This window comes from Myotis nattereri (genome assembly GCF_964212035.1).
Source record: "Myotis nattereri genome assembly, chromosome: 3".
Lineage (NCBI taxonomy): Eukaryota > Metazoa > Chordata > Mammalia > Chiroptera > Vespertilionidae > Myotis > Myotis nattereri.
Genome location: NC_138077.1, coordinates 187,513,908 through 187,541,402, shown reverse-complemented (window position 1 = coordinate 187,541,402; position 27,495 = coordinate 187,513,908). Strand labels below are relative to the sequence as shown.

The 27,495-nt window shown below is 53.4% G+C and overlaps 1 protein-coding gene across 1 annotated transcript in view; it reads right to left on the bottom strand.

Moving 5' to 3' along the window:
* The window catches only part of SZT2 (SZT2 subunit of KICSTOR complex), a gene marked incomplete at its 5' end in the record, with an annotated part of 57,110 nt that overhangs the window by 10,820 nt on the left and 18,795 nt on the right, over positions 1-27,495 (bottom strand). The window contains 57 exons of the mRNA XM_081087261.1: positions 53-252; positions 380-505; positions 592-671; positions 774-1,041; positions 1,234-1,410; positions 1,484-1,584; positions 1,712-1,842; positions 1,962-2,094; positions 2,204-2,301; positions 2,420-2,586; positions 3,007-3,140; positions 3,499-3,666; positions 3,753-3,917; positions 4,069-4,153; positions 4,408-4,572; positions 4,681-4,799; positions 5,434-5,545; positions 5,631-5,736; positions 5,826-5,928; positions 6,012-6,164; positions 8,180-8,309; positions 9,744-9,843; positions 10,730-10,931; positions 11,111-11,182; positions 11,322-11,409; positions 11,496-11,663; positions 11,971-12,156; positions 12,386-12,449; positions 12,535-12,642; positions 12,798-12,939; positions 13,108-13,401; positions 13,505-13,583; positions 13,947-14,039; positions 14,181-14,322; positions 14,796-15,042; positions 15,156-15,271; positions 15,551-15,755; positions 15,845-16,009; positions 16,114-16,237; positions 16,466-16,560; positions 16,726-16,896; positions 17,109-17,222; positions 17,326-17,440; positions 17,638-17,806; positions 18,080-18,174; positions 18,390-18,468; positions 18,859-19,074; positions 19,175-19,392; positions 19,572-19,686; positions 19,829-19,981; positions 20,212-20,354; positions 21,090-21,219; positions 21,404-21,638; positions 22,081-22,251; positions 22,469-22,679; positions 26,299-26,405; positions 26,815-26,956. Of these exons, the coding sequence (XP_080943387.1) occupies positions 53-252; positions 380-505; positions 592-671; positions 774-1,041; positions 1,234-1,410; positions 1,484-1,584; positions 1,712-1,842; positions 1,962-2,094; positions 2,204-2,301; positions 2,420-2,586; positions 3,007-3,140; positions 3,499-3,666; positions 3,753-3,917; positions 4,069-4,153; positions 4,408-4,572; positions 4,681-4,799; positions 5,434-5,545; positions 5,631-5,736; positions 5,826-5,928; positions 6,012-6,164; positions 8,180-8,309; positions 9,744-9,843; positions 10,730-10,931; positions 11,111-11,182; positions 11,322-11,409; positions 11,496-11,663; positions 11,971-12,156; positions 12,386-12,449; positions 12,535-12,642; positions 12,798-12,939; positions 13,108-13,401; positions 13,505-13,583; positions 13,947-14,039; positions 14,181-14,322; positions 14,796-15,042; positions 15,156-15,271; positions 15,551-15,755; positions 15,845-16,009; positions 16,114-16,237; positions 16,466-16,560; positions 16,726-16,896; positions 17,109-17,222; positions 17,326-17,440; positions 17,638-17,806; positions 18,080-18,174; positions 18,390-18,468; positions 18,859-19,074; positions 19,175-19,392; positions 19,572-19,686; positions 19,829-19,981; positions 20,212-20,354; positions 21,090-21,219; positions 21,404-21,638; positions 22,081-22,251; positions 22,469-22,679; positions 26,299-26,405; positions 26,815-26,956 (8,195 nt within the window). The remainder of the gene's footprint in view (positions 1-52; positions 253-379; positions 506-591; positions 672-773; positions 1,042-1,233; positions 1,411-1,483; positions 1,585-1,711; positions 1,843-1,961; positions 2,095-2,203; positions 2,302-2,419; positions 2,587-3,006; positions 3,141-3,498; positions 3,667-3,752; positions 3,918-4,068; positions 4,154-4,407; positions 4,573-4,680; positions 4,800-5,433; positions 5,546-5,630; positions 5,737-5,825; positions 5,929-6,011; positions 6,165-8,179; positions 8,310-9,743; positions 9,844-10,729; positions 10,932-11,110; positions 11,183-11,321; positions 11,410-11,495; positions 11,664-11,970; positions 12,157-12,385; positions 12,450-12,534; positions 12,643-12,797; positions 12,940-13,107; positions 13,402-13,504; positions 13,584-13,946; positions 14,040-14,180; positions 14,323-14,795; positions 15,043-15,155; positions 15,272-15,550; positions 15,756-15,844; positions 16,010-16,113; positions 16,238-16,465; positions 16,561-16,725; positions 16,897-17,108; positions 17,223-17,325; positions 17,441-17,637; positions 17,807-18,079; positions 18,175-18,389; positions 18,469-18,858; positions 19,075-19,174; positions 19,393-19,571; positions 19,687-19,828; positions 19,982-20,211; positions 20,355-21,089; positions 21,220-21,403; positions 21,639-22,080; positions 22,252-22,468; positions 22,680-26,298; positions 26,406-26,814; positions 26,957-27,495) is intronic.

Here is a 27,495-nt window from a genome sequence, read left to right as displayed (position 1 = left end):
TGGAGGAGGGGAGGGGAAGAAAAGGAGGAGGAAAAGGAAGAGATGGGCTCACCTTCGGGCAGGCGAGGGGGGCCGCAGTGGCACCAGCACAAAGCCCATGCTCTGCAGATACTGCACGTACTGCTGCAGGAAGGCCAGGCTCAGCTCCTTCAGCCAAGGCTCCTCACGCGCACCCGGCGGGGGCACATCCAAGGCCTCACAGCTTATGGGGGCCTCTCGGCTCCCAGGCCCTGCCTCAGGGCGATGGCGCCGCTGCAGGAGTGGAGCAGGAGTGGATATTAAGGAAGGCTCTATACACTGTCAACCACCAGGGGTGGAGGAATGGATGTCACTGTAAAGGGAGATCCCAGGGGAGAAATCCAGGATTCTTGAGCCTCACCTGCCCCTCGGGGGGCCCACAGGTCTCCGGCGGCCCATGCAGCCAGGCAGCTGGGTCGAAGAGCAGGGCTGTTGCACAGTAATGCACCAGGCGGGATGACTGCTTCAGGGTCTCCAGCTCCCCGGCCTGAGGAAACGGGGCAGTGAACACTGGAGTGGTGGCCAGGGAAGGGTCAGAGGATGCTCCTGGAGGATGGGGGTCGGGCCACTCACACTGATGGGCATGCTGGCGGGGGTGGAGCGCTGCTGCCAGGTTACAAACAGGTTCTCCATCTTCATCTGCCGCTCCAGCTCTGGGGATGGGAAGCATCAGTAGTGGCCACCAGGACCTGCTGCCCCTGTCCCTCCCAGACTCCACAGTCTGCCCCTGCCCACTGAACGCCCAGTGCCCTCACCTCTGCGCTCTGTCATCTTGATCTCCAGGAACTGTTGTCCATGGTAGGTGACGGGATCAGGGGGTCTGGGCACAGGGCCAAGCGAGGAGCTGGGGCGGGCAGCTGAGATATCCCTCAGGGCCTCATCAAAGGGGAATGTGTCCAGGGGCAGGGGGCCCCCGCCCCGAGAGGACCCACTCAGCCGGCCTTGCTCACGGCTCAGTGGGGGGCTTGCACTCCGGATGAGGGTCTCTGCTTCCACGGTCGGCACTAGGAATGGGTTTGGCTCCTGAGAAAGATGGAGCCTCACAGTGAGTGCCTGGCTTTTGTCCTCAGACCTTCTCTCCTGCCCTGGCCTCCTCTCTGTCTCTCCTTCCCCACTACCTCTGCTTTTAGTCTGTCCCCTTCCCCTGCTTCTGAGCCAGTACTTCCTTAAAACCCTGGGAGCCAGAACTGGAGGAGGGAGCGGAGCAGCAGGCACCTTTTCATCCCGCACTGGGAAGTCCAACTGGCCATAATGATGGAAGAGGCCAAGCTTCTGGCTGAGGAGGCAGAAGATGAGGTGGGCACGAGCGTTCTGCCACTGCACGAGGCGAACCAGCGCTCGGCCCAATGCTGCCCCTAGGTCTGGAGCCCAGTTGTAAGTCAGCAGCTGCAGCTGGAAGTCAGGGGTCAGGGTTAGTAAGATCACAGAACCTCCTCCCCGACCCAGCCCCTGACCCCACATCTACCTTCTTATCCACGACCTCCAGTAGCAAGAACCTCTGCCGGGGAGCATTTCGTCCAGAGCTCCCGTCGCTTCCAGGCTCGAAGCGCTGCAAGGCTTTGGGAGCTACAGGGTGGGGGAGGGTCATAATGGGGGCCTGGAGGCAGGTCCCCCTCAATCCCATCCTGTCCCCCGCAAGATCAGAGACTACCTTCAGTCACTGCAAACCCAGCTCCCCTAGGCCATGCCTCACCCTGCTGGGTGGGTCTCCTCCACTGCGAGAAGTTCCTTCCCAGAAGCAGCAGATGCCGCTCAGCTGCAGGGCGGGGCGTTGGGCCCAGCTGTCCCAGGGAACAAGGACTGAAGATGTCTGGCTCTGAACTCCTATTGGGAGGGAGGGACGCTCAGAAGGCAGACCATCCATGGCCTCATCTCCGGCCATCACCTCCTGAGCCTAGGCCCCCAGCTCTCCTAGCTCAGCCTCTGTGAGACCCCAAACTCACAAATGCTGCTCAAAGATGCGGACACTGGTGTCTCCAGCCATTGAGGTGACCAGAGTGGTGAACTCAGACAAGATGGACGAAAGGAGGAACCGGGACACCATGTGGGTGGAGCTCCTGGACACTGAGGTGCAACCTGGATCGGGGCAAAGAAGTCCTGGTCGGTGTGTGTGTGTGTGTGTGTGTGTGTGTATAAAGGTGGGGGGGGGGGGGAGGTAGGCTGAGGGGGGGGGCTGGGGTCTCACCAGTCTGAACCATGAATTCCATCCAGCGCTGAGTAACCCGAGCGAACACAGGCTGCAGGGTCCCCACCTCGCCCTCCTCCAGCTGCGTGGTCCGGCGTCTGAAGACACAGCAGGAGTAAGAACCGCACACTGATACTCGATATGTATGTGTTTACATAAATCCGTTATCAACTATGATTTCACACCACACCCTCCGGACACGTCACACATACACACCTGTGTCTCTGGGCTCCAGAATCCAGGCCCGACGCCCGCTCGGTTCCACCTGGAGTTCGAACATTTTCAGTTTTGTGACGTCTCCGGCCCCGAGTGTCTTCCGGCCGATCCAGGACAATGTCATCAGTTGTTTTGGGGGAACCCAAGTCCCCAGATTCTGTTTTATTCTGGAGGCAATGCAGTGAATGAGGAGGGCTATAGGGAAGGGGAACAGGGTAGAGGATGGAATGGTAACAAGAGCCTGGAGGATTTGGAGGCTCAGGTTCAGGCCCTGGTTTCACTGCAGGCTGACTAAGCAGCCTCGGACAAGCTACTCAACTTTCCAGCCCAGCTGTCTCACTGGTCAAAGCCCTGCTTATCCTGCAGGTTGTGAGGATAGGGTAAGAAAAGTGGAAGGGAGGGCACTTAATAAGCTGAAGCTCTGTCAGTGAGAACTTGCTACATTCTGCAAGCTCCTACCCAAGGGACAGGGTAGTTTTATATAACAGGAGATGCAAGGCAAGGCCTGCAGGGGAGTGCAGGTAGAACTAGGAGGCAGGAAGGAAAGTAGATGCCAACTTCATCAACTCCTCCCATTCCCCCCTTACCAGCATATCCCAGAAGCTACGCCGGCCAGCTTTGCTGGGGGGAGTCACAGGCTCCCCAGGGGCAGGTCCAGGGGGAAAGGTGCTAGCTCGGCCTGCAGGGCTCTTGGTTTCCAAGGACCCACTCCTGAGACTTCCTGTGGACACCAGACAATACAAATTTTGTCACTGGCCATCAATCCCCATTCCAGAAACCCTAGCCCCAGGGTATGACAGTGACTTCACACTTTCTCTGTGGGTTAGTGAATGACAGCATATGCAATTGAGTGTGGCTGCAGATTTTGTGTGGAGTTGCTGTATTTCCCACTCTAGGCGGGTGACCCTACGCCTGGGCACATTTCTGCCAGGGACTTGCCGACGCAAGGAAGGTAAGGGACAATTAAGAATGTGTATTTCAGATGGGGCCTCTGTGATGTCTTCCAGAATCCCACCTTTGCACCCTCACCTGAAACACCATCTTGCCTGGACCCATGAGGCTCTCTGGCCCCCACATACCTGGGGACATGTCCTCTGTGCATAGGGAGGCTGGCAGTAGCTGCAGCTCCATGACAGCATCAGCCAAGGCCTGACGAGCTGCTCCTCGGAGCTTCTCTTCCAGTTGCACGATACTGATATTCCCTTTTTCCCACACATCTAGTCGAAGCCGTGGGGCGCCACTCTGAGCTGGAGGAAAGAATGAAGGTCACTTAAGGGTGTCCCTAATTCCTACAGCATAACTGAACACCCCTCCTCTCACCAAGCTGCCCCACCTGAAGAACTGTCCGGCAGGACTGGGCAGCGAGTGACCGTGGTCAGCTGCTCAAATTCCTCCTCTCGCAGTAGATCTGGGGGCCCCGGAGAAGAAGGGGGCCATGATGCCAGTGAGATGGGGGCCCCTCCCTCATCCACAAAGGATAGAGTGATGCAGGCAACTCCTAGATAGAATCCACAGGAAAACTCAGGTCTGGGACTTCCAGATCCCCTTTCCTCACCTCCCCAAACCCCCCTTAGCTGCAAGGCTGGGAAAGGCCCTCGCAGCCACCACAGAAAAGGCTTTCCCACACCTGGCAGTGCCCTATCCTGTACCTTTGCCACCGGTGCCCTGTCCACCAGGCTTGTTATACAAGTAAATGTCCAAGTCGGGGAGGCTGCCCTGTGGTGGGAGTGGATGCTGGAGAGAGAAGAGCCAGAGAACTAAGACTAGGCAAATGGACAAGGAATGGGTGTCCACAGTGTGGAATGGGAAGCACAGGAAGACACAGGTGGATCATAAAGGTATATGTGGGGGTAGGGAGTGTACACAGGTCCATGGGACAAGGTATACATGGGGCATCTGTATAAAAATTATACAGGAAGGGTGTGTGTGTGGGGGGAGGGAGATATTTGGGTGCATGTGGGTGTTGAATGAGGTGGGTGAAACCTCACCTGGAAGTGGTTCCGGCCATTGCTGTCTGTGTACTTGGGAGAGTGCAGAAAGATAAGCAGGTTTTGCCGTAGGTACCAGGCCAAGGCCGGAAGCCAGGGCCTGCAGGAGGGGGGTAAGGCCAGATGCAACACCTCTGAGGGGAGACTTCCAGGGGGCTGGATGAACTGCAGAGAGTGGGAAGGGGAGTCAGAGCTGGATGAAGAGGTTCTGGCCGAGACTGTCCTGGATCTGCGGCTGCCATGGAGGATGTTGGAGTCTGGGAGGGAGCTGACCTCTACATCAGCTGGCGTCAGCTTGCAGTTCCGAACAAGCATGACTGTGATGACGTCCAGAGTGGCCTCATCCAGGCGCCGCCGCAGAACCCGCACTAGCTCATCTGTGATCTCGGGACCTTGATACAGCCGTGGTGGGAAGGTGGAGACCCTGCGGAGGACCCAGCTACCCCAACCAGCCCTTAACCCCAGACTCACATCCTCCCACACACCAGAGGCAGCCAGCACTAGGTTTTAGTTCTGCCAAGCTACTCACTGTGTGACTGTGGACAAGTGAGTTTTACCTCTCAAAGCCTCAGTGCCCTTAGCCATAAAATGGGGATAGCAACAGTATCTACCTCATATGTAACAATCTTAGCTGGAGACCTAGCACACACAGTAATTGGGCCATAAACTTTAGCTGGAAAATCCATTTGCCTAATAGACACCTCAGGCTCAACATATCTCAAACTGAACCAATCACCTTCACCCCCAACTCACCCCTGGTATCCAGCCAGTGGGGCCACTATCGACCCATAGTTACCCGGGACAGATACCTGATATCAACTTTAATGACCCCTTCCCCAAGCTGCATTTCAATCAGCTCTAAGTCCTGGCCCCTAAATATCACAGCAGTCTGTCCTTTTCCACCCAGCTCCTACTCGAAGGAAGCCCAGAGCACAGCATGAGCTGGAGTGGAAGGCTCCAAGAGAAGTCCCAGAGAATTCTGGAACCTCATGTGGCCGCTCCCTACCCTCTCCCTGCAGTCCTTACCAGCCTGCCCTACACCATGCACCAGCAACTGGATATGTCTGTCCACCTGGCCCACAGGACGAGCAGCATCTGCGCTGCGGCTGGAAGCCAAGTCGAGGGGAGAACGAGGACCCTGTAAGAAAACCCCGTCAGGGCCCGGCGCCAGAGGGCGAAGTCTGAGGGAGAGCAGGGCCGCAGGGAGTGAAGGTGATACATGCCGAGGCTTCCTCGGAGTAGATGGGCTCCTGGCTTCGGGACAGAGCGAGGGAGGGGGGCATAGCATCGCCTTCTGGCGGCCGCTCGCTGCAGGACGTCTCCAGGAGCCTGGGAAAGAGTGGCAAGGTCTTTGGACATACCGCCTCCTGCACCATCCAGGGACCACGCTTTACCCCATCTTTGCAGGACTCACGTACCGAAGGTAATACACAGCCTTCGTTGCTCGCTCCTGATAAACAAACATATTCTTCCGGTTCACCACGGAGAAGGCATTGAGCACCGAGCGCAGGGCCTGGATGGCTGTAGGAGTGACGGGGGCTCAGGGAACTCCCTTCTCCAGACCCCCCTACACACTCCACCTGCCCTCTCATGCCATCATGTACCACGAGAGACCCCCATGCTGGGCCCCATTTTGAGGCGTGAATGGACTCGAATCACGGTTCCCCACACAACGTCACAGGAGAAATGGCCAGGGACAAACTGCATTGTGGCTGCTAGGTATCCTCGGGGTGCACAGCTCTCATCAGCAGCATAATCTGACGGGGGAACGGAGACGGGGATCAGAAATGGCACACAGCCCTCTGCCCTCACAGACTTCTCACCTGTGAACTGGTCGACCCATCCCCCCTTCCCAGGCTCCTCAGCCCTGTCTATTACTCTGCAGGGCAAAGAGGGTCACTTTGGGAAATAAGGCAGGACCATGCTCCTAGGAAGACAGGTCATAGCACAAAGGTTTTCAGAACTATCTTAGGGAGATGTGGGAAAGGAGCCAAGAAGAGGTGTCAGGGGAGGCAAAGCACGAGAAAATCCTGAAGTTAATGCCACAGCACCCTGACCCTGTCCCGATATACCTCATGATGCAATATGCACCCCATCTGTGTACTCACTGGGAGTTACAACAATAACCCCATTTAAACAAAAGATAGACTACTTGTACACACCCACTGCAGTGGGGAGAGCTGTGTCCTGTGCTTTGGAGGATAGCGATCCCAAAGAACCCAGAGGGTGGCGTGACATATGCGAGAGTCCACAGCCACAGTCCAATGCCTTGTCTGACCCTTTCCTGGTTGACATGGAACCTTACAGTAGCCCAAAGGTGGCAATTTGGTTTCCCAGAGAAGCTGCTGTCAGATGTGAGCAGTTAGAGAAAACCCAGGAGGCTGCAGAGTCTGGAATGGAATGCTGGTTGCTAAGGGTTTCAGCAAAACCACATGGAGAGACTAAAATGAGAAAGGGCTCTGTCTGGCTTCTGCCTGGTCTTACACCTCAGACTGCTGGGAGTCATTGTGAAGTGAAAGTGCTGGGCTGTCCTCGCTCATGCTCAATTTGCAGAAGATGCCATCAAAACCCCGGGAAGCCCACTAATTACAGGAATTCTGCTTTGATATGGAATACATCCCAGGATGTGCTGAGAGATGCACTCTCTGAAGCTGCCAGGAAGGTTCGTCTACAGACTTGCTGAGAATGTTAAAAATAAGGAGTGGTCTGATTTTACTTTTAAACCAGAAGGGAGAACTACAAAGGAATGGCATTTCATCTCATGACACACAAACTAAATGCTAAAATTCTGCAGCACACCAAAAAATATATTTTTTGCCGACCTGACCAAAAAAAAAAAAAAAAAGGTATAGTTTTGACTCATTCACACTGGACAGCTATTGTTGTGTTCGCTGTTGTCATTTATTAATTTGACAATTTAAGGGAGAAGAGGTTAGTGGTCCTAATCTCTTTTTAGATATTGCATGTTTTAAAAATTCTTGTGGCACACTGGTTGAAAAAATCACTGCTCTGAGTTGGGGTGAGAGGTCATCAGGAATAAAAGAAGGGAGCAGAAGTGTGGAGACCTCAATTACCACCTCGAGTAGATTACCATGTTCCTTAACCATGACCAGAAATCCCCAAGGGGTCCTGTGCCTGCCTGTTTGGAGGGACAGCCGATCAGAAAGACCTCCTACCGGGTCTCAGGCTCCACTCCGCTGGCCTTCTCTCACCTGTCAACTGGCCTACTTGTCCCCCACACCCACCGCTTGCCCAGTCTATTACCCTGTAGGAGAAAGACGATCATTTTGGAAAACAAGACAGGAGCAGGCCCTTAGGAAGACAGGTGACAGCCAGTGCCCTTTCACTGACCCCTCTCTCCAGTATTCTTCAACCTTTCCCCCTCTCCTGGCTCTTTCGCTGTGGAACATAAATGTGCTCCAGTCTCTGCCATAGTTTAAAATTGCTGCCTTGACCTCCATTTCCGTTAGTTCCTGCCATATCTATTTCCTCTCTCCCTTCACTACCAAGCCACTTGAAAGATTAGTTATTCTCTGCTCGACCTAACATCCTTTCACTTTTCAATTTCCTCTAGTTTGTATTCCCGTCTCTCCACTGAAAGTACTTCCACTGAAGTCTCTGATGAACTTGAAATACCCAAGTCTAATGATCCTTTGTGTCCTCTCCTCGCTCTCACTGTATTACTTGCCACCAATGAGTAAGCAATGGTGACGGCCCTCGGCTTCTCCCAGTCTTTGATAAAGGAAAGGAAGGCTCCTGGGTGGAACCTTACCATCGCTGGGCAGGGGTGCCCGCTGACGGGAGTGGAAGGGGGTCTCGCTGCGCCACAGATCTTCTTCACTCTCAGCCACCAGGAGAGAGTTACACACGTGACTGTCATGAAGGTCCTGAAGCAGCAGCCGCTAGGAGAAGGAGCAAGGTATCAAGGAACTGGAATGGATTCCCTCATAAACTGGTGGTGGTACTGAGAGGTAATCAAAGGCCAGAGAGAATGCCCATTATCTCTGGGGTGGGAGGGTCAGAGGTCAAAAAGAGCATCAGTGATCACTGGCAGGTCAGAGATGGTATCTAAGTCACTGGGCTTAGGGCTCTGAGCATTGGTCCCCAGTTAGGAATACTTGTCCTTCTTCATTGCCAGAGTCTGTTCACCATCCTTCAGGTCTCAGCTTAAAAATCAGTTCTTCTAAGAAGCTTTCCTTGACACTTAGAATCACCTGGGAATCTTTTTAAAATCCTGATTTCTGGGCCTCATCCCAGGTGATTCTAATGTGCAGTCAAGGTTGAGAACCGCTGCTTTAGAGGGTCAGATCCAGTTATATGCTCTCATAACAGTCTCTACTTTTCCTCTGTAGAAGTCTTCACAATTGTAATGAAAATAATTTGTGTGATTTAGTTGTTCAATGTTTATCTCCCCCACTCAACACAAGCCCAAGAGAGTCACGCCTTCCCTCTTGTTCACCATTATATCCCTAACTAGTGGCCCGGTGCACCAGGTATGTGCACGGGGGGAGGGGGAGGCAGTGTCCCTCAGCCTGGTCTGCACCCTCTCCAATCTGGGACCCCCTCAGGGAATGTCCGACTAAACTGGCAGTCGGACATCCCTCTTGCAATCTGGGACCCCTGGCTCCTAACCGCTTACCTGCCTGCCTGCCTGCCTGCCTGATCACCCCTAACCCCTCTGCCTGTCGGCCTGATCACCCCGAAATGCCACCCCCGCTGGCCTGCTCATCCTCAACTGCCCTCCCCTGCCGGCCTGATCACCCTAACAGCCTCTGCCTCAGCACCACCACCATGGCTTTGTCCGGAAGGTCTCCAGGTCTAATTAGCATATTACCCTTTTATTAGTATAGATCAGCGGTTCTCAACCTGTGGGTCGCGACCCCTTTGGGGGTCGAATGACCCTTTCACACAGGTCGCCTAAGACCATCGGAAAACACATATATAATTACATATTGTTTTTGTGATCAATCACTGCTTTAATTATGTTCAATTTGTAACAATGAAATTGGGGGTCACCACAACATGAGGAACTGTATTAAAGGGTCGCGGTATTAGGAAGGTTGAAAACCACTGGTATAGATGCTAGCACAGTGCAATGAGTAGGAACATCTCATAGTCCCTGGAGGGATGAGAGGAGCCCACAGTACTGGGGATGGGTTAGGGAGAGTTCCCTAGTTTGTGGGGAGTCTGGGGAGGGGGGCATCCTAATAAATGAGTAGGTATCAAAGAAAACATCCAAGATGGATCAGCAGCCTCTGAAAGTCAAGGTCTTGGAAATTCCTTTCTCCCTGGGGCTGTGACCATGCCTGGAGAGCCCTGTCCCTGGTTGCCCTTACCTGGTTGACCTCCCTGCAGATCTCCCCAACTCGCCTCACCAAGAGCTGCTGCAGGTGGCGGCACTCAGTGCCTGGCCCCCCATCTTCCCGAATCAGGCTCCTAGGAAGGAGGGGTAGATCAGACACAGAATTGCAGTGGGGAGAAAATTTGGGGAAGGGTCATGGGAGCTGGGCCAAGAGGAACCATGAAAAGGAAGTAGGTTGAACAAAGGAAAGTAAACATGATGGGAAAAGGGAAAGATGGAATTCTCAGTGGCAATTCTGGAAGCCTAGGTTCCATGCCTGCCTCACCAGCCTCCATATGGGTACCACACTGAGGCTTCTACCATACAGCTCTCCTTTTATCACTGGCAGGTCAGAGATGGTATCTAAGTCACTGGGCTCAGGGTTCTGAGCATGGACCCCAGTTAGGAACACTTGTCCCTTGGGAAGTTAGAAACGCTTTATCCGAATGATGGCCTTCTTTTCTCTCAACTCCACCTCTGTGATTAGAGCAGTACTTATTTAACCAGAGGCGTAGGTATGAATCCTGGCTCTGCCACTTACTGTGACCTTAGGGAAGTACTTAACTTATCTGTGCTTGAGTTTCTTCACTTATAATAATAATACTTTGTAGAGATGTTATATAGATTAGATAAGCTTAAACAGTGCATGCCACTTAGTAAGCACTTGTTAAATATTGTCTATTATTCCTTATTTTTATAGATCAACTTCTGAAGCTGCTCTGAACTGTAGATGCTTTTAATGCTCAGCGAGGAGCCAAAATCTCCATCAGCTTTTCAACTCCTTTAGGAAAGCAGAGTGACATGCTTTGCTATTAGCTGTGGGAAGTGGTCAGGAGCAGCCATTCTTAGAATAAAAGTCAGATCCCTACCCAAACTCTCAGTCCCATGTCTTACCCTTTAATAACATTCAGGAAGGGTGAAGTGGGACCAGGCAGAAGAGGCTACCATCAGAGTCAGGGTGCGGCCCTGGCTCCTCCTTACCGTGCATGTGCATACACTTCCACACGGTCCTGCAGTATCCGGACGATGAGCCAGAAGTCAGGCAGGCAGGGCCCAGGGAGGCTTGAGAGCGAAGGCTGTGCAGGTGTTGACTCAGGTGCGGTCCGCAATGTGAAGGGGGCCTTCTCACCCAGGGTCTCATTGGGACCCTCACTGTCAGAGCCACTGCTGCCACCATCATAACCTGTGTCAAATGTGCTGAAGTTCAACCCCGTCCTTAGGCTCATCTGAGCCTCCAAAGTACATTGGGCTCGATGGCTCCTCCAGGTTAGTTCCCCCTGATGCTCCATTCCCGACTTTCCACTGTGCAGCCCTACGTCCACTTCCCATCAGCCTAGAGTCCTTCCCCCTGCCCCCGCTCACCTAGGTGGTCTGAGTCCACACTGCCCTGACTGGACATGAGGCTTAGCCCCTGGCTGGGCCCAGGCTGGCTCCCTGGGAAGAGAAGGAAAAGAAAGGCCTGGAGCACCTCCTCAATCCCACCTAGGACCACCTTCCAAAAATGCAAACAGGTCCAGGGATGTACAAGTCCTGTGTCCTGGCCTCAGGCTGAGCTGCCCAAGTCTTTTCTTACCTCCCTGTGGCAGGCTGGGCAGACTGATGAGGGAGGGTCCCTCAGAATCCTCTGGGGAGCCAGGGGCTTGGGGGTTAGCTGTCAGGGCCTGAGGGGAGGAAGTCAGGACTGAGTCCAGGCCCCACACATCACCACCACCCCTGCCATTCCCAGGTCAGCCCAGGAAAGACTCACCTCCCCTTCGTTGTTGTCAGCCTTATCCTCATGGCTGTGCCAAGACCAGGCCACAGAAGGGGGCACCCCATGGGGTCCACCTGGCTGTTGGCCAGCTGCCACGAAGAAGAAGCCACTGCCAGGGTCCTCGAGAAGAACATGACCAGGAAGGTGGAGGCGGCGGAACTCCTGAGGAGCAGGAGCCACAGTTACAATTTAGACAGGAGCAGCCCTGCTTCTTCATGGCACCCCACGCTTCCTTACCAGACCCTCACAACTACCTCTATATGAAAGGTTCAATGACTCGCTTAAAGTCCAGTGGGCCAGTGGCAAGGTTGGGAGCTAGGTCTCGCCCCACTGGGGCTGCCAGGCATGGGGTAAAGGACAGACAATGTGGTGAGGAGGTGGGCAGAAGGGTAATTCAATGGACTCAAAGGAAGAGAGGGCTTTCCAGTTCTGTATCTGGAGTCCAGGGACTATTCTGAGGATAACATACCTCCTTGAACTGTGAGAGGGAGCGCTCTGGTCCAAACACAAAACTCAGCGGCAGAGTCTGGCGAAGGCAAGTGGAGCGTCCAGGAGAGTTATGGATGTGGGCAGCCGCTCGGTGCAGGGCAGGGCTCTGGGGGATGCCCCCTCTTCGGAGTGCCCCCACCATCTCATCCTCCAGCAACCAGCGGATCTAGAGTAAGAGGACAATCCAGGAAGTGGCAAAGGGCACCTCCCTTGCTGACTGGAAATCACCTCATTCCCAGACTAGAAGACACTAGAAAACACTGCCTCACAGACTGAGGAAGATCTCACTTCAATCCCAGGATAAGGGGGTGCCTTACCCCACTGATATGATGGAGAGGGTATCAGTCATAGTGTTGAGGGGCTGTCCCTTAGGTTGGGGGAGGGAAGGCCCTCACCTCACTCATAGTGGTCTCAATAGCCAATCTGTGGGGTGTGGCCAAATTGGATAGTCCTGGGTGCCTAATTGGAAGGAAGGGTTAGACACTGGTTTCCAGAAAATAAAACTGAAGGGAGCAAGAAACTCTTAAAGGAGAAAAAGAAATACCTATCTTCTTCTGGGGGTGGCAGTGGGGGCCCCAGGCCATCATCCGATCTTAAAGATGATGGTTGCCCTGGGGATCGTGGGAATGAAACACTGCTCTCAGATGTTGACCTGAACAGGTAGGAGCAAAGGTCAAAGGTCAGTAACTAATATCCTCCCAAGACCTCCTCAGCACTCCTTTCTTGAAATATTTCAAGTGTCCCTAGATTCCGTAATGGTCCCCCACCCCCAAGGCCCAGGTCCCCCCACCAAACACGCTGCCACACCGGTGGTGCTGAGGGTCCGAGGTCGGGGGGAGCTCTACTTCCAGCGGCAAGGTCAGCACAAAGACATCCAAAGTGACACTGAGGTCCCTCAGGGGTACTCGGCCCCCAATTGGGGGGCCCTCCAGACTGGAAAGCACCTGGCCTGGGAGAGGGGGGGAAAGGTAGGGGTTACTGAGAATCCTAGGACAAGCATAGATTCCAAATTCTCAGTGCTAAAGAGTTATAGCCAAAGACTCTCCCCAAGCAGGCAGGCAGGCAGGCAGGCTGTCCTGGGACCTGTGGCCCCCCCTCCAGGGCACCCCCATCTCACCCAGGCAGGTGGGCAGGCTGCACACGGGTACTGAGCTGTGCTGCCCACGCAGCCGCACAGAGCACGTGAGGTGCAGGAAGAGCGGTGGCAGGTCATGCACAAGGCTCTCAGGCCCAGTGGGCGAGTCGCCCCCAAGGATGCTGAAGGAGTCTTCATCAGGGTTCACGGTGTCTGCATCTGACAGCGAGGTGGAGTCTAGCCCAGCAGGCCCCAGGTCCGGCTCCCGGCTCTCGCAGTATTCCACCTCCAGCTCTGGGTCACTCTCGGTGACCACACAGCAGGCAGATGTGTCTCCTAGAGATGCAGGTCTCATGGTCAATAGGAAAGGCTGGCCGTGGAGGCCCCTGAATCCTGGCTTGAAGCAGCCTTCCCCACCTTGATCCACTTCCCCACACACCTTCTTCTCCCATGAGTTCAGCCTCTGAAAACTCCAGGTCACTGACTTTTCTGTCTATTGTGTCCCGGGGGCCCTCATCCTGGGCAAAAAAAAAGAAAAGGAAGAGACAGCTTGATCCAAGGCAGAGCAAGTGCCACATCCAGGACTCAGGGAACCCAGAGTCAAGAGGATCCGAATGGACCCGGCTTGTGTGGCTCAGTGTTGAGCATAGACCCAAGAACCAAGAGGTCAGTGGTTCGATTCCTGGTCAGCGCACGTGCAGGAGGCAGCCAATCAACGATTCTCATCATTGATGTTTCTATCCCTCTCTCCTCACTTCCTCTCTCTCTAAAAAATCAATAAGAGCATATTTTTAAAAAAAGAGAGAATCTGAGTGGGCCAAGTAGAACCTCTGGTGTTACAGGTCAGGGGTAGGAGAAAGGTAAAGGAGAAAGCTACTCACCTCTCGCCTGCTGGACGGAGGGCAGTAGAAGAAGTAGTGGGGATTGGAGGGCACTGTGCGGAAGTGGAGACCACTAATCTCCAGGAACTTCTCCTGTTTGGGGGTTAGAAGGAGGCTAGAATGTCAGCCATCCCTCAGAACACAGCCCCTACCCTACAACAGACACCTACACCCTCAACCCAGGAGAGAGTATGAACCCGCTGCACAGGCAGGACCCTGCTCCTCTACCCTTACCTGGATGAGGCCATGAAGGACATCATGTGCCTCTCCTCTGAGCTGGCAGACGTCTGTCAGAGAGATCTCCAGGCCAGGGTCTGGATTGCCAGGCACACGGGTGCTCTGAAACTCAGGCTCACTTAGGTCCTCGGTCTCTATGCTGAGTGGGTGGGGTGGGGGGTGGGGGCATTAAAGTTTTAAGAACCATCTCCTGGAGGAGGAGCCTCCTTCCCAACTGGGAGCAGCACACACGTGTCGGCCTGTCTCTAGGAAGGGTGAGCTGGGGACTCAGCAGTGGGCACAATAAAGTTTTTGCCCCTATGAAACTCAAAGTAGTTCACGGGGATCACTGCTATTATATGAATGTTCTCGGAACAGCTTCTACTTTCACTGATAGCAACTGTCAACTCCCTACCCCAACCCAGCTCAACACTCCACACCAGAACAGGAGACAGGAGAGCCAAAAGGGAGGATGCTCCCCAAGCCAAATGGGAGAAAGACTGGGCAGGAGGCAGGACGCCAGCAACAAAGCACTACTGCCTCTCAGGTGCTCGGCCATTCCCTGGGATCGAAGGTCCCAGTTTATTGGGACTTTGTGTGCCCCCTTCCACGTTATTCCAGGACAATCCTAACCTGGACTCAGAAGCCAGGATAGCTCGTTCCCGAGGCTCAGGGGCCTCCTCGATGCTGCTGCTGAAGGGACCAGGACTGAGAGGACCAGGACTTGGGGGTGCGTGAGGCAAACCCTGAGTGTGTCCACAGAGAGCAAGCAGAAAAGGGGTGATGTCTACTTCCTGCAGCAGCTCCTCACAGGCATCCACTGCCATCAGCAAGTCCTGGGAGGTCACACTCTGTGCTTGCTGCAAGCTCCGGAACAGCCCTGACAGAGTGGAAGGGCCCTTGAGGGTCAAGCTCTGGAACCACCTCCCAATCCCAAGCCCTGTAATCCTCATGTCTCCTCCCTGATGCTCCCTCCAGTGGCCTCCTGCTCACCACGGACGTAGCATCGCTGAGCATGCTCCTGCAATAAGGCACAATGGTTGGCTGCCTCCTTGTATCTGGGCTCCATCCAGGCTGAGGAGGGGGAGGTCTGGTCGAGAAACTGAGTCCTAAGAATGAGAGGGAAGTGGGAGTTTGGCCAACTTCCCTAAGAGGCACTTCAGACTCACCGTCCACCCACATTCCGGTGGATCATCCACCGGTCCCCGCCAAATGTACTCATGGCCCCGCAAGTTCAACTGATTTGCTGAAGGAAGCCCAGCAAGGAGCTGGCAGGACATGGCTAAGCAGCTGAGCTCCTGCCACTGACCACCACCTGCCTGTCCAGACCTGAGTGTGTAGCTGAGCCCTGACTGGGGATAACCTAGGTCAACGTTTAGGGCACTCACTGAAAGATGAGGTCTCGGGGCGCCTGAGGGGGCTGCATGCCAACCATTTGCTCCCTCAGCGCTTCCAGGGCACAGCTATAGATGAAGACAGGACATCGCGCCCGAGGCCCATCTGCACCCTCCGTCTGTGGAGCCTGGCGCCCAGCGTAAGCCTGGAAGTCCCGATGGAAGGGCGGGCTCAGCTCTCCTGGATTCGAGGTACTGTCTATGGGAAGAGGTGTCACATGATCTTCAAGCCCTCTATTTGTTCCCACTTCCACTCCAGCTTAACTGACTTAAGAGGCAGCACCTTACCATAGACCGGGGTGACACTGAGGACAGGGACCTGGGCCTTTGGAGCCCTGACCCCAGTCCCTCCCAGAACTTTCAGACTGGAGACCCCACTCCAATCCCCGAACTTGGGCTTTGTCTCTTCCTGAGAGGGTCCCTCTAGGCCATAGGTGGCCAGATGCTGGACATCTGAGAAGTAAAAGAGAGGCATCAATCAGAGCTGCCTGGTGGCCCAGTGAGGGAGCTCAGGGTTTGTATCTGAGGGGCTAGTGAGAAAGGTCAGTGGTTGGTACCTGAGAAGGTAGCTGGGAGGAATGTCAGAAATACATGTTGGGGGGTCACAAGCCTTGCATAGCAGCGCCACTGAGGGGGCTGGGCCGAGATGAGAGGCTTGAGAGTTTCAGGAGGGCCCACATTCTGTAAGACAGAAACAAAATTAGAGCAACCTGTAAGGGAGCAAACAACCCCTCTTCCTTCCTCCACCCTGGAGGGTATAGCTTGCAAGATCCAGAACAAAGCTGAATGACGGCATCCTGTCCTCGGCAGGAGGTCTCCTGTCCCCAGTGACAGAAAGTGGGGGATGGATATGTGGTGATGGAAGGAGGTCAGTATGAAAACGGCTCAAGGACATGAGCCAGTGCTGACCATGGCAGGAAGCACCAAGTCTCCAGTTGTCTGAGTGCTGCTGGCTGACTGTTCCTTCAGGATCCCACGGCCCCCCACTGGTGGCCCCTCTGGACCTGCAACGAGGACAGAGATGAGTGGAAGAAGGCAGTGCCAGCGGAGAGGCAAGGCTCTGAGGTGAGGAGAGAGGGAGACCAAAACCCAAAGACAGAAACCACCTTGTGGGATGGGGGTAAAGGGGCAGGGCCAGAGTCATATTTGGAAAGAGGTGGGGAGCTTACCGGGACTGGAGCGGGTCCGCCGCAGCACCTCACTCAGGAAGGTAGCCTGGTCAGCGGAGCTCAGAGGGATCTCCCGGTCACTCAGCTCCTGCCCCAGGCAGCTGTGCAGCAGGCACAGCACCATGTCGTTGGCGGGACAAGGCCCCTCGGCGAGAGGGACGCCCTCTGGCTCTGCCCGACACACACTCCACTCAGCACCAAGAGCCTCCTGCTGCCCAGTGCCCCAGCTCAGCCCCGACCAGCACACCCCTCCTGCAGTTCCCAAGCCTCCTCTGGCCCTATTACTCATCTGCTGGTTCGCAGACTTATCTGCTCTCTATGCTCTAATTCACCCAGGCTTGCTAGCCCTCTAGGTGTGGGTGAGTGGTACAAAGTTCACCCACCTCTAGAAAGCAAAAGGAAGAACATCTGGAGCTGCTGGCACCGAGGCAACAGTCCCATTAGGTCAAAATGGAAAGGTATTTCATGGATACAGGCATCTCCTCGCTGGTCCAATCCTAAGAGGGAGGGAAGGAAGACAAGAGCCACGTTGAGACCAGATTTTCTGTCTGTGCTGCCTTCGCCCTACCCACTCCCCTCAGGAGCCCCTTCCCTACTGACCATCAGAGACCCTTGGCTCTGGGGGCAGGGGACTCCATTCCTTGCTCTGGCACAGCTGTATCAGGTATTCAAAGCTCAGCATTGAGCCTATGCAGGCAGCATCCCGAGGGTGGAGCTAGGGGAGGAACAGCAGAGGTCAGGGGTAGCTCCTCTGGTCTCAGAGACCTGGGCCTCCAGCTCCCAAGGAAGCCCACACGGTCAGACACTCAGAACACACAGGTTCAGAGGGATCAGAAAGCCCAATGGCTGTGGTGCTCCCAAAGGGAGGACACCCCACCTATAAGGGGTGGGGGTATTGCTAAGGTCACTCACAGCTCTTGGGATCTCAGAGTATGTCAAGTCCTGGAGATGCTTCCAGCAATCAGGGCCGGGTCCCACTCGCCCACACTGAGGCTCCACCCACACCTCGGTGACCAGATTGAGCTCCGAGTCTCCCTCCAGGGCCTCCACCTCCACATCGTTGTCATCATCTGTTGAGAAACTAAAGGAGGAAGCGGCCTGAGCCTGTGATTGAGGAGAGTCCAATCCACAACCCCATGGTTGGAGTCAGTCCACGGAGGCCAGGAAGGTGGTGCAAACACAGGGCAGCCACAAGTCACATGTGGCCTTACCAGACCTGCGCCTGCCTGATGAAGCATCTAAAAACACCACCCTCTGCCCCAACTCCCTCAGGTATGGGAGGCAGAACTTCAGGGGACAGCAGGGAGGAGGAGGAATGTGGAGAGAGGCAACCCTCTGAGGGGCCAGGTCTCACCTGTCCTTGGTGGAGGTGGAGTGTGGGGGGAAGAGGATGTACTGGACCACACATGTGTGCCTCTCTTCCACTGCAGCCTGCCCCGGAGGCTCGTTCTGAGGGTAGATAGGATGGGAGATCCTGGGCAAACCCCAGCCCAGAGAGAGATCTGGCCCCACCCAGCTCTGGCCCTCAGAACTTTAGTCCCCTTGCCACACTGTCCTGGGACTGGCCTCGGGTCTGGTCCAGCGGTCCCAACCCAGATCAGAGGTCAGGGCCCCTGGGATGGTGACAAGCCTAGGTGGGAGGGATGATGAGGGACAGCACCTACCTGAATGGGAAGCTCCAGCACCATGTTGATGATTCCTTCCCCACTGCAGGCGAAGTGGAACCCTTCGGAGAGTCGGACTCTGAAGCCCCATAAAGGTGGGGGCAGGACAGGATGAGATGGGAGACACAGTCAGAGTATACATCCCAACCCCATGCCATTTGTACACCCACTTTCTAGCAGCCATCTAGGTAGACGTCAGTGCTGGTGGCCTTGCTAACACTAGTTGTCCTTCTAATGTAACAAGTCCAATTAGGACCAGAGGCCTAAATAAGAAGAGTGGAAGGAGGCGGACGGAGGGCAGTGGCAAGCCCTGCTCTGTGCTGGACGCTCTGCATAACAGCAGCAGCAAAGAGATTGAGGCTTAGAGATGGGCAGTGTCTGGCATAGACTTTCTGCCAGTGTCCTGACCCAGAGTCTACACTGGCTCTCTCCCTTGCCCCCAGTTGTTTGGCAGGTTCAGGTGACATACTCAGTGAGGATGGAGAGGAGCTGGGCAATGGCGCTGAGCGGCAGTGCGGGGGCCAGTCCTGACGGGACGCTCCAGAGCCAGCGCTGATGGTAGAGGTAGCGGGACAGCGAAGCTAGGCTAGAAGAGGCTGAGCGGCCTGACACCAAGGGCAGTGGGCCTGGTGGCTCCAGTGTCAGCAAGAAGGGTGCCCGGTAGTCCAGGGGCAGCTTCTCATACCTGGGAAGAAGGGGCAACTCTCAGTCGATTGCTGCATATACCCGGCTAAGCCACAGCCTTCCCAAGTACTCCAGGCCCCAAGCCCACCCTCGGTACCAACCTGATAAGTAGTTTGTCCAGTGGCTTATGCAGGACCACAAGGCAGGGCCGGTCAGAGAGGGCCTGCTGTGGCCCCAGCAAGGGGGGAGACTTGGAGGGAGAGTTGCCCCCACCGATGCCCCCCAGCCCTTTTCGTTTCACCTTGGGTGTTGGTTCCTTACTTTGCACGCGGTGGGGGAAACGCAGTCGTAGGATCTCTTCCCGCAAGCCTGACACAATCTGAGGAAAAATGCAATTAGATTCTCCTACTCCCAAATCCTACAAATCTGGTGGAAGGGGCCCACAGACAAGGTGAGAGGACCTTACTTAATCTGGGGGCTCCTCTCGCTATGCCCTGGCCCTGTGGGTTTGGGGAGGAGGAGCCAGTCTAAACTCCAGACTCCTTGGGGCCAGCTTACCTTGTGCCGGGCCTGTGCTGGTGTGCCGATGGGAAAGCCCAGGCGAAGAACCATACATGGGGCCTTGGAAATGATGCGGACCATGTAGAAGGAGGAGGGGGGCTGGTCTGGGGCACTGAGGAGAAATGGGAGTCAGTGGGCAGCCCTAGGTTGGCTGTAATTGAGTTTAGGAGGAAGTAGGGGTACAGTCTGGCGTTAGCGGAAGAGACATGAGTTGAGATGGTGGGGGAGGAGTGAAGGGACATCACTCTGCCCACCTGGAGAGCAGCTTCACATAGGAATAGCCCTCAACTAGCACGAAGCTGCTCCAGTCCCGAAGCAGAGAGGTCAGCGACGAGTGTGAGATCCTGCACTGGACAGTGCTGTAGCGGCCGTTGCTGCCCGGGGTGTGCAAGTGCTTGGGGATCGGTCTGGGAAGAGGGGTTAGCTGAGGTCAGACCCCCCAGCTCCAATCTGAACAGATTACTACCTCTCTCTTCTAGGACCTATTTGAGTATATGGGGCTAATGAGCAGGAAGAAAGGCCATAGTTTTTCTTGGCCACGGTTGGTAAGGGCTCGGCTGCTGCTCCCCTTCCCCATCTCCCCTATTCCCTCACCCCTGCTCCTCCATCCCAACTACGGTCCTAAGAGGTTACTCACGTGTCATGCTCCAGGATTAGCACTAGGCGATGCATGTGCAGCCAACGCTGCCATGAATTTGCATCCATGGACAGCACTGGCTTCCAGTAGGCAGCAAACTGGGCATGGGATGAGTCGGACCCACTGTGTTGAAGGGAGAGCACCTCGGGGTGGGAAGGAAAGCCCTATGTGAGCATTCATAGAAAACCAGGGTACAGCCTCCACACAGTGCACAGAACCATGGAGTTCAGCGGGTCAGAGATAGCAGTGGTTTAAGGCTAAAGGGACTCATACATAACCCAGCCTGGGCTGGATGTAAAAACTGCCTCCAATGTGAAGGCTAGATTAGGATGAATGAGCCCAGGTTCAGACTATGTAGCCTTTTAAAGCTAATTCCAGGCAAAAGATGAGTCCTGCCACGCTTCTCTCACTGACTGGAGCAAAGCCACTGAGTGTTGGCAGGACCTGAGATGAAGCAATTGCTCACTAGCATAAGGCCCCTGGCCTAGCCATGTCAGGCTGACACCCGGGGGCCGAGTGTGAGGAAAGCACAGGACAAAGAGGCTACGGTCTTCACGAAGTGCACAGTTCACAGTAGTTGTTAATGGTGAAAAATGGGTGGCAGGGGGAGGCCAGAGTATGCCAGATGGAGCCAGATGGGGGTGGGGGAAGGGGGAGGGGGAGGCCAGAGTATGCCAGATGGAGGTGGGGCAAGAGGGCTCGCAGTCCTGGGATACCACCACCTAGACAGCCAGTCACTCTCTACAGATCCTCCTCCTTCCCCAGGGGCTTGGAAGGAGGAAGGAGAATTGCTCTCAAGCTTAAGAGGTTCTGGTTTGGGTGCCTCGGACTTGAGAGGGTGGGCACAAAATGAAGGTAATGAGATCAGAGGCACTCACCGGGGTGGTGGAGCCAGGAGGGATGTAGAAAAGTGGCACTCCGCTCTTGGTGCTGTCCGGAAGCGTGAAGTGTTCTGGGACTGAAGAGAAGGACTGGAGGTGGGCCAGCATCTGGTCCGTCTGGTTAATGCTGCAGGTCAAGGGCCAATTCTGAGCCACAACTGACTCTGGTGGGTACAGAGGGGAGCCCCTAGGGACAGGGGATCCTGGACACAAGCCTGGTGCTCAGGGTATCTCTCTTCACCCCTCAAGTTCACACATCTGCCCCTCCACACAACAAATTGCATCACTTAGGGTGCAATGACCTCACTCACCTCTGCAGCGTGTTCCAGAACCGCCGAATAACGTGGGTGCGATACAGTGAGCGAATGGGTTGCCTCAGCGCACAGGACACATCATGTAAAATGTCATAGCCACCTTCCATTGTGACTTCCACCCGTGTGCCTCGAGGGCCCTCAGGCTCCAGGGGCCAGGGCGCCACAGCCACATACTCAATGCGCATGTTGTGCTTCCACAGGAGCACCAGCTTCACCTCCAGCTGGGACCCTCCTGCAGGGGAAGCAGGAGGGCTACTTAGGAGAAGCAGGCACAGGACTCCGGGCCTGGGACCGATTCCTATCTGAAACTCCCACCTACCTCATGGAACTCTAGCCTGGCCAAAGGTTCCAAGCATGGTTCCCTAATTTCAGGCCCCACAGCCTGCCAACTGACAAACAAAATTTTGCAGTAATCTGAAACAAAGCCAAGCTCAGGATATCACACCACTCTCAGGTGACTCGCCTGGGGCTAAAGGAGATGGAGCTGGGCAGATAAATGTTAAGAGAACCAAGCCCTGAAGGCAGTTCTGAACCCACTTGTCTCAAACGACAAGCAGAACCTTTCATATGACACTTCCGTGTGTGATACGTGTGTCCTCTGCTTTGTTTGGCAGGTCTTCTCACACTCAAAGTCTGAGAGACCTGTGGGTACAGCAGGGCCTAGTAACACTTACCTTTGGCCAGTGTGACCTCTCGAACACTGTAGCCCTCTCGAAGCCGTACAGACACGGTGCTGACCAGGTCGGCTGGCACCTCCTTCTCAGTGTGCTTCTTCCGCCGAAGGGCCAAGGCAGGGTTGCTGCTGGCAGAGACCAGGTGCTCATTAAACAGTCGGTGCTGAGAGCCTAGTGAGGATGGAGAAGGGTACAGTGGTTACCGGTTAGTGGAGAGAGATATGGGAGAGGGGCTATGCTGAAATCATGGGGAGAGAACAGTACCAGAGTAGTTAGCCCCAGGTATATTTTCAGTCCCCCAGAAACCCACACCCTAGATAGATTCCCGTATCATCTCAGCCCATCTTACACTTCCCCATTCCCGCACCTGCCCCAGTCGGCCACTCACCGCAATAATATTCAGGGTTCAGGGCTTCCCCACTGCGCAGGAAGGAGTAGAGGAGAAATGCCCGGTGGTAGACAGTCAGACCCAGGTTGCCTGGCTCAGGCTCCGGACAAGTGGACAGGTAAGAGCCAAATGTTGCCATTGCAATGAACTTCATCAATTCCACATTGGGCACGTGGCCAAAACTGCAGTCATAGGAATAAACTCCTCCCACCTGGAGAAAGTAAACAATTGGAGACCTCACTCAAAAAGAGGCACCAGAGAATGAAGTATAAGAGCGGAAGAGAATGGGTTGGTGGCTGCTCCCATCCCCTGGACCACGGTGTGGAGAGTGGGCCAGTGTTCTCCCAGGACAGACGGCTGTGACTTTCCTTCCCTGAGCCCTTCTGCCTGAAGCCTGTGCCATCAGGTCATACCCTTCTTCCTCAATCAAATACCAGCCTGCCCTCATTCATTAAAGATTTTGGCAACTGGCTCACTGGCTTCTGTCACCATCCTGAGAAACTTCAATCTCTCTCTAACAAAGTGCTCCTCAAACTTTAGGACGCTACAAAATACCCGAGGATTTTCTTGAAATGCAGTAGGTCTGGGTGGGGCCTGAGATTCTGCATTTCTAACAAGCTCCCTGGTGATGCCAATGCTACTGGCTAGCCAATGCTGCTAGGCCATACTTTGTTTTAAAAAATATTTTTATTGATTTCAGAGAGGAAGGGAGAGGGAGACAGAAACATCAATGATGAAAGAGAATCACTGACTGGCTGCCTCCTGCACGCCCCACACTGGGGATCGAGCCTGCAACCCCGGCATGTGACCTAACTGGGATTCGAATCGTGACCTTCTGGTTCATAGGTCGACCCTCATCCACTGAGCCAGCAGGGCACAACCTTATCCCTTTGTCTTCCATCCTCCTTCTCCTGCTGCTCTTTGACTTTATTAAGACTGCCAGGCCTTGAACCTCTGCTCTCTCCAAGTGTTCACCAGCCTCCTCATCCTCCTTTCTCAACCCAGTCAGGTCCCTATGTTCAAGCAACTTCATCAACATAATTTTCAATTCCTTGGCCCTCTGTACTTTTTTTCTGCTTCTACCTCAAAAACCCAAGTTGGATGCCAATGGATCCCAAATGGAGAAAAACATAGTTGTGTTGGTTGATACCACCTCAAAACATATGACACCCAACCCAGCTGGTCCTTCAATGCTGTCCTCAATACTGCTCCTTCCTCCCACCCTGGCCTCCTTTCCCTTACAGTATTCATCCTCACCTTCTATTTCAGAGAGAAATCAATCACAGGCCCTTGGTAGAATTTATCTACGGCTTCACTTCTATCCTCTCGCTTTCAAAGAAAGACTTGACCTTCTGCTCCTCAAATGTTTCTTAAGTCAATTGCCCTCCTGTCAGTTTAGGGTCTTTACTCTATCAGGCTTCCTTTTCTTTCCTTTAGTTTCAAGTTGTTTCACCATTGATCCTTAGAACATGCTTAAGCCTCTAGCTTAAAAAGCAAACAAAACAGAATAGTAAAACACCCCTCTTCTTCCACCCTGTACTTCCCTCTGGCTATTCTTGTCTCACTCTCCACTTGATCCGAATAGCCAAATTCTTTGTGTCAACACTTGTCTCTACTTCCTTCTAGTCCAGGGGTGGGCAAACTTTTTGACTTGAGGGCCACAATGGGTTCTTAAACTGGACTAGAGGGCCGGAACAAAAGCATGGATGGAGTGTTTGTGTGAACTAATATAAATTCAAAGTAAACATCATTACATAAAAGGGTACGGTCTTTTTTTTCAATAGTTTTATTCATTTCAAACTGGATTCGGCCCTTGGCCGTAGTTTGCCCAAGGCTGTTCTAGTCTATCCACTCTTCAACCCACTGCAATCATTTCCCTCAACATCTCTTCACTGAAATGGCCTGAAAAAGATCCCCATGACCTCCTAATCACCAAATCCAAAAGGCACTTTTCATTCCTCATTTTACAGAAAGACTGTTAACTAGTCTCTTCTTCCCCAAACTCTAAATTCTCTGACATCAGAATCTCCTGGTTCTCACCTGATTATTTCCCTTCATTGTATGCTCAGCCCTCTACCAATGAAGGACCTTTAAACATTAGTGTTTCCCCAGGTTCTTCACTCTCTATCTCTCAACTAGTGCAGTCTCCTGAGTATCAGATATACATATCCAACTGCTAACTGCTATGAATAGCAGCCATTATTTAAGTAACTAGAAGCCTGGTGCACGGATTCATGCACTGGTGGGGTCCCTCGGCCTGGCCTGTGGGGATTGGGCAAAACTGGCTCTCCAACAGCCCCCGAGGAGTCCCGGATTGCGAGAGGGCAACGCACCCTGGAATCAGACTTTCTCCTCTCTGGTTCCCGGTGTGTCACCCGAGAACCACAGCTGCCAAGTCACCACAGCTTGGCAGCTCCTGCATTGAATGTCTGCTCTCTGATGGTCAGTGTACATCATAGCTACCAGCCAGAGCGCCTGCCCCCTGGTGGTCACTGTGCTTCATAGCTACCAGTCGGACAGTCACTTGGCTTTGATATACATAGGTTATGTTCTACATTAAGTACTTTATTATTATTTTTTTTTTACATTAAGTACTTTACTTATTTATTTATTTTTTAAATATATTTTATTATTGATTTTTTACAGAGAGGAAGGGAGAGGAATAGAGAATTAGAAACATCGATGAGCTGCCTCCTGCACATCTACTGGGGATGTGCCCACAACCCAGGTACATGCCCTTGACCGGACTCGAACCTGGGACCTTTCAGTCCACAGGCCGACGCTCTATCCACTGAGCCAAACCGGTTTCGGCAACATTAAGCACTTTAAATGCATCCTCTCATCCAATGAGGAAGGTACTATTATAATCTCTATTTACAAATAAATCCAACCAAGAAGTCATGTGCCCAGGGTCACAAGGCTAGTAAGTGGAGCCAGGATTCAGGCCAGGCATGCCTAACTCCAAAGGCCATCCTGCTGACCCATCAAATGCAGCATGCTCAAACCTGGATTCATCATCTTGTCCTCACTACACCCCAACTGCTTCTCTTTGTTTGCTCTGCCAGCTACCCATTCATCACTGAAGTCAGTACATTGAAGATATCCTTAACTTCTTTCTCCCTCACCCCTTACCACTTGTTAATCATGTCATGTTGATTCTACCTTTTCGTTTTCTCAATCCTATTCTTTTCTCTCTTACCCTAATTCCCCTAACTTAAGCCCTAATCCTCTCACCTGACCATTGCAATTAATAGTGGTCTTTCCTCCATCCCTGCCCTTTACCCAGCATCAAGAGTGACCTTAATAAAACACAAACCCAACTAGTGACTTTTCTTCTATTTATCTGTGTCACTCACAGAATTTTGCTGACACTCAATACAGCAGAACCAGCTTTTCATGCTCTGGCCTCCAGCCTTGTTTCCCATAGCTCTTTGCCCCTGCCCCACAGTTCATCAATCCAAATCGACTGCAGTTCCCTGAATATACCACTTTCCTCCTAAGCTAGTTAGAGCTGGGCTTTCTGACCCTGACAAACAAAACAGTAGTAACTAATGTAATGAGGCTGGTGCTGACTGCCAGAGTTCAAATTCTGCGTTCTTTTTACTATAACATGCTGTTTCCCACATCCTAAGGAAAGAGGACAAAGACAAGAGTCCTCTCCCACCACTGCCACCTACCTCTCTCTAGACATGGCACCTCTTCCCACCACACACATGGAATTATGCTATTGGCTTTACCTGGGGAAATCATCGCCTGCAAAGAAATAACTAATCACATCCCACTTTGTGAGATGCCATACTTCCCCCTCCTTCATCCTAGAAAGTCCTCACCTGTACAAAGGAACACGCCACAGTGCCACTGCGAAGCTGGTTCAGCAAGGTCTCACAGACAGCAACATCAGGCACGCTGGTCACCCCATCTGTGATCACAATGATACCTGGAGCAGGAAACATCAGACTCAGGCCCAGGGACACTGACCCGTCAAAACCAGGCACTCAACTGATGAAGCCCTGAAGACCTTGGTGTCTGCCAACAAATGTGTTTTATAAGATTCAAACACCTTTCTTTTCCCCTCCACTCCTGCTTTTTTCTCGTGAGTGCTGGATCCCAGTCTCTTCCTGAATGATGTCCTTGGAGTGCTACTCCTTCCCACAGGATCCCTGATGGTTGTCAGAGCTGTGGGTACTCAGATATCCACTAACACACACTTAACTCTTACAAATAAGAAACAGACCCTCTCCTCTGGGGCCCACTGATTCCCTGGAAACTAGCTTTGCTGATAATGCTCCTCCCAAATCCTTCCTCAATTCTATTTCCCCAATCCCACCAACATTCCTTCTACTGACCTGCACTAGAGTTTGAGGGGAGCAACTGCAGCGCCAAGATGCCCTGACGAATCATACTGACCAGTCCAAGATCAGCTGTCACCATGGAGACTCCCATCTTCCGGCCAGGGAGCTCCCCTGAGTCTGGGGACTGGTCCTCTGCCTGGCCAAGTAACAGAAAAGACAGAATGGGGCAGACAGCATTGCCACATCCATAGCAAAGCCCGAATTTACAGCAGCACTGCCCAAGCCAATATAGGCCCAATAGTATGAAGACCCCAAACCTCCAACTATGCAGCCAAACCCTGACAGTGCTTCCTCCCCGAGTTGTGTTCAGATACTAACCCTCAGATGGACAGGGAGTCCAGCACCAAATGTAGCACTAGATTGTACTGGAGCAGGGCTTCCCCACCTTTTGCCAATACGGCCCTCTTTCCATATTTTTCTACTGTCATTATGAAATATTTTATACATCAATTGACACGATGTTTCAGACATACAGAACTGCCAACTGTCTGACTACTTCTAGGACATTGGATGGAATGAAAATGCATTCTAGTGAGCCCAAAGAGCTTTGTCCTTGACTGTATAAAGTACTAACTACAAGTCAAAGAGCTATCCATGATCACCTTCTCAGATCCATCAAGGGAGAAGATCCAGGACTAAAAAAAACATAGCAAAGAGCCTTCACATTTTCTCCCA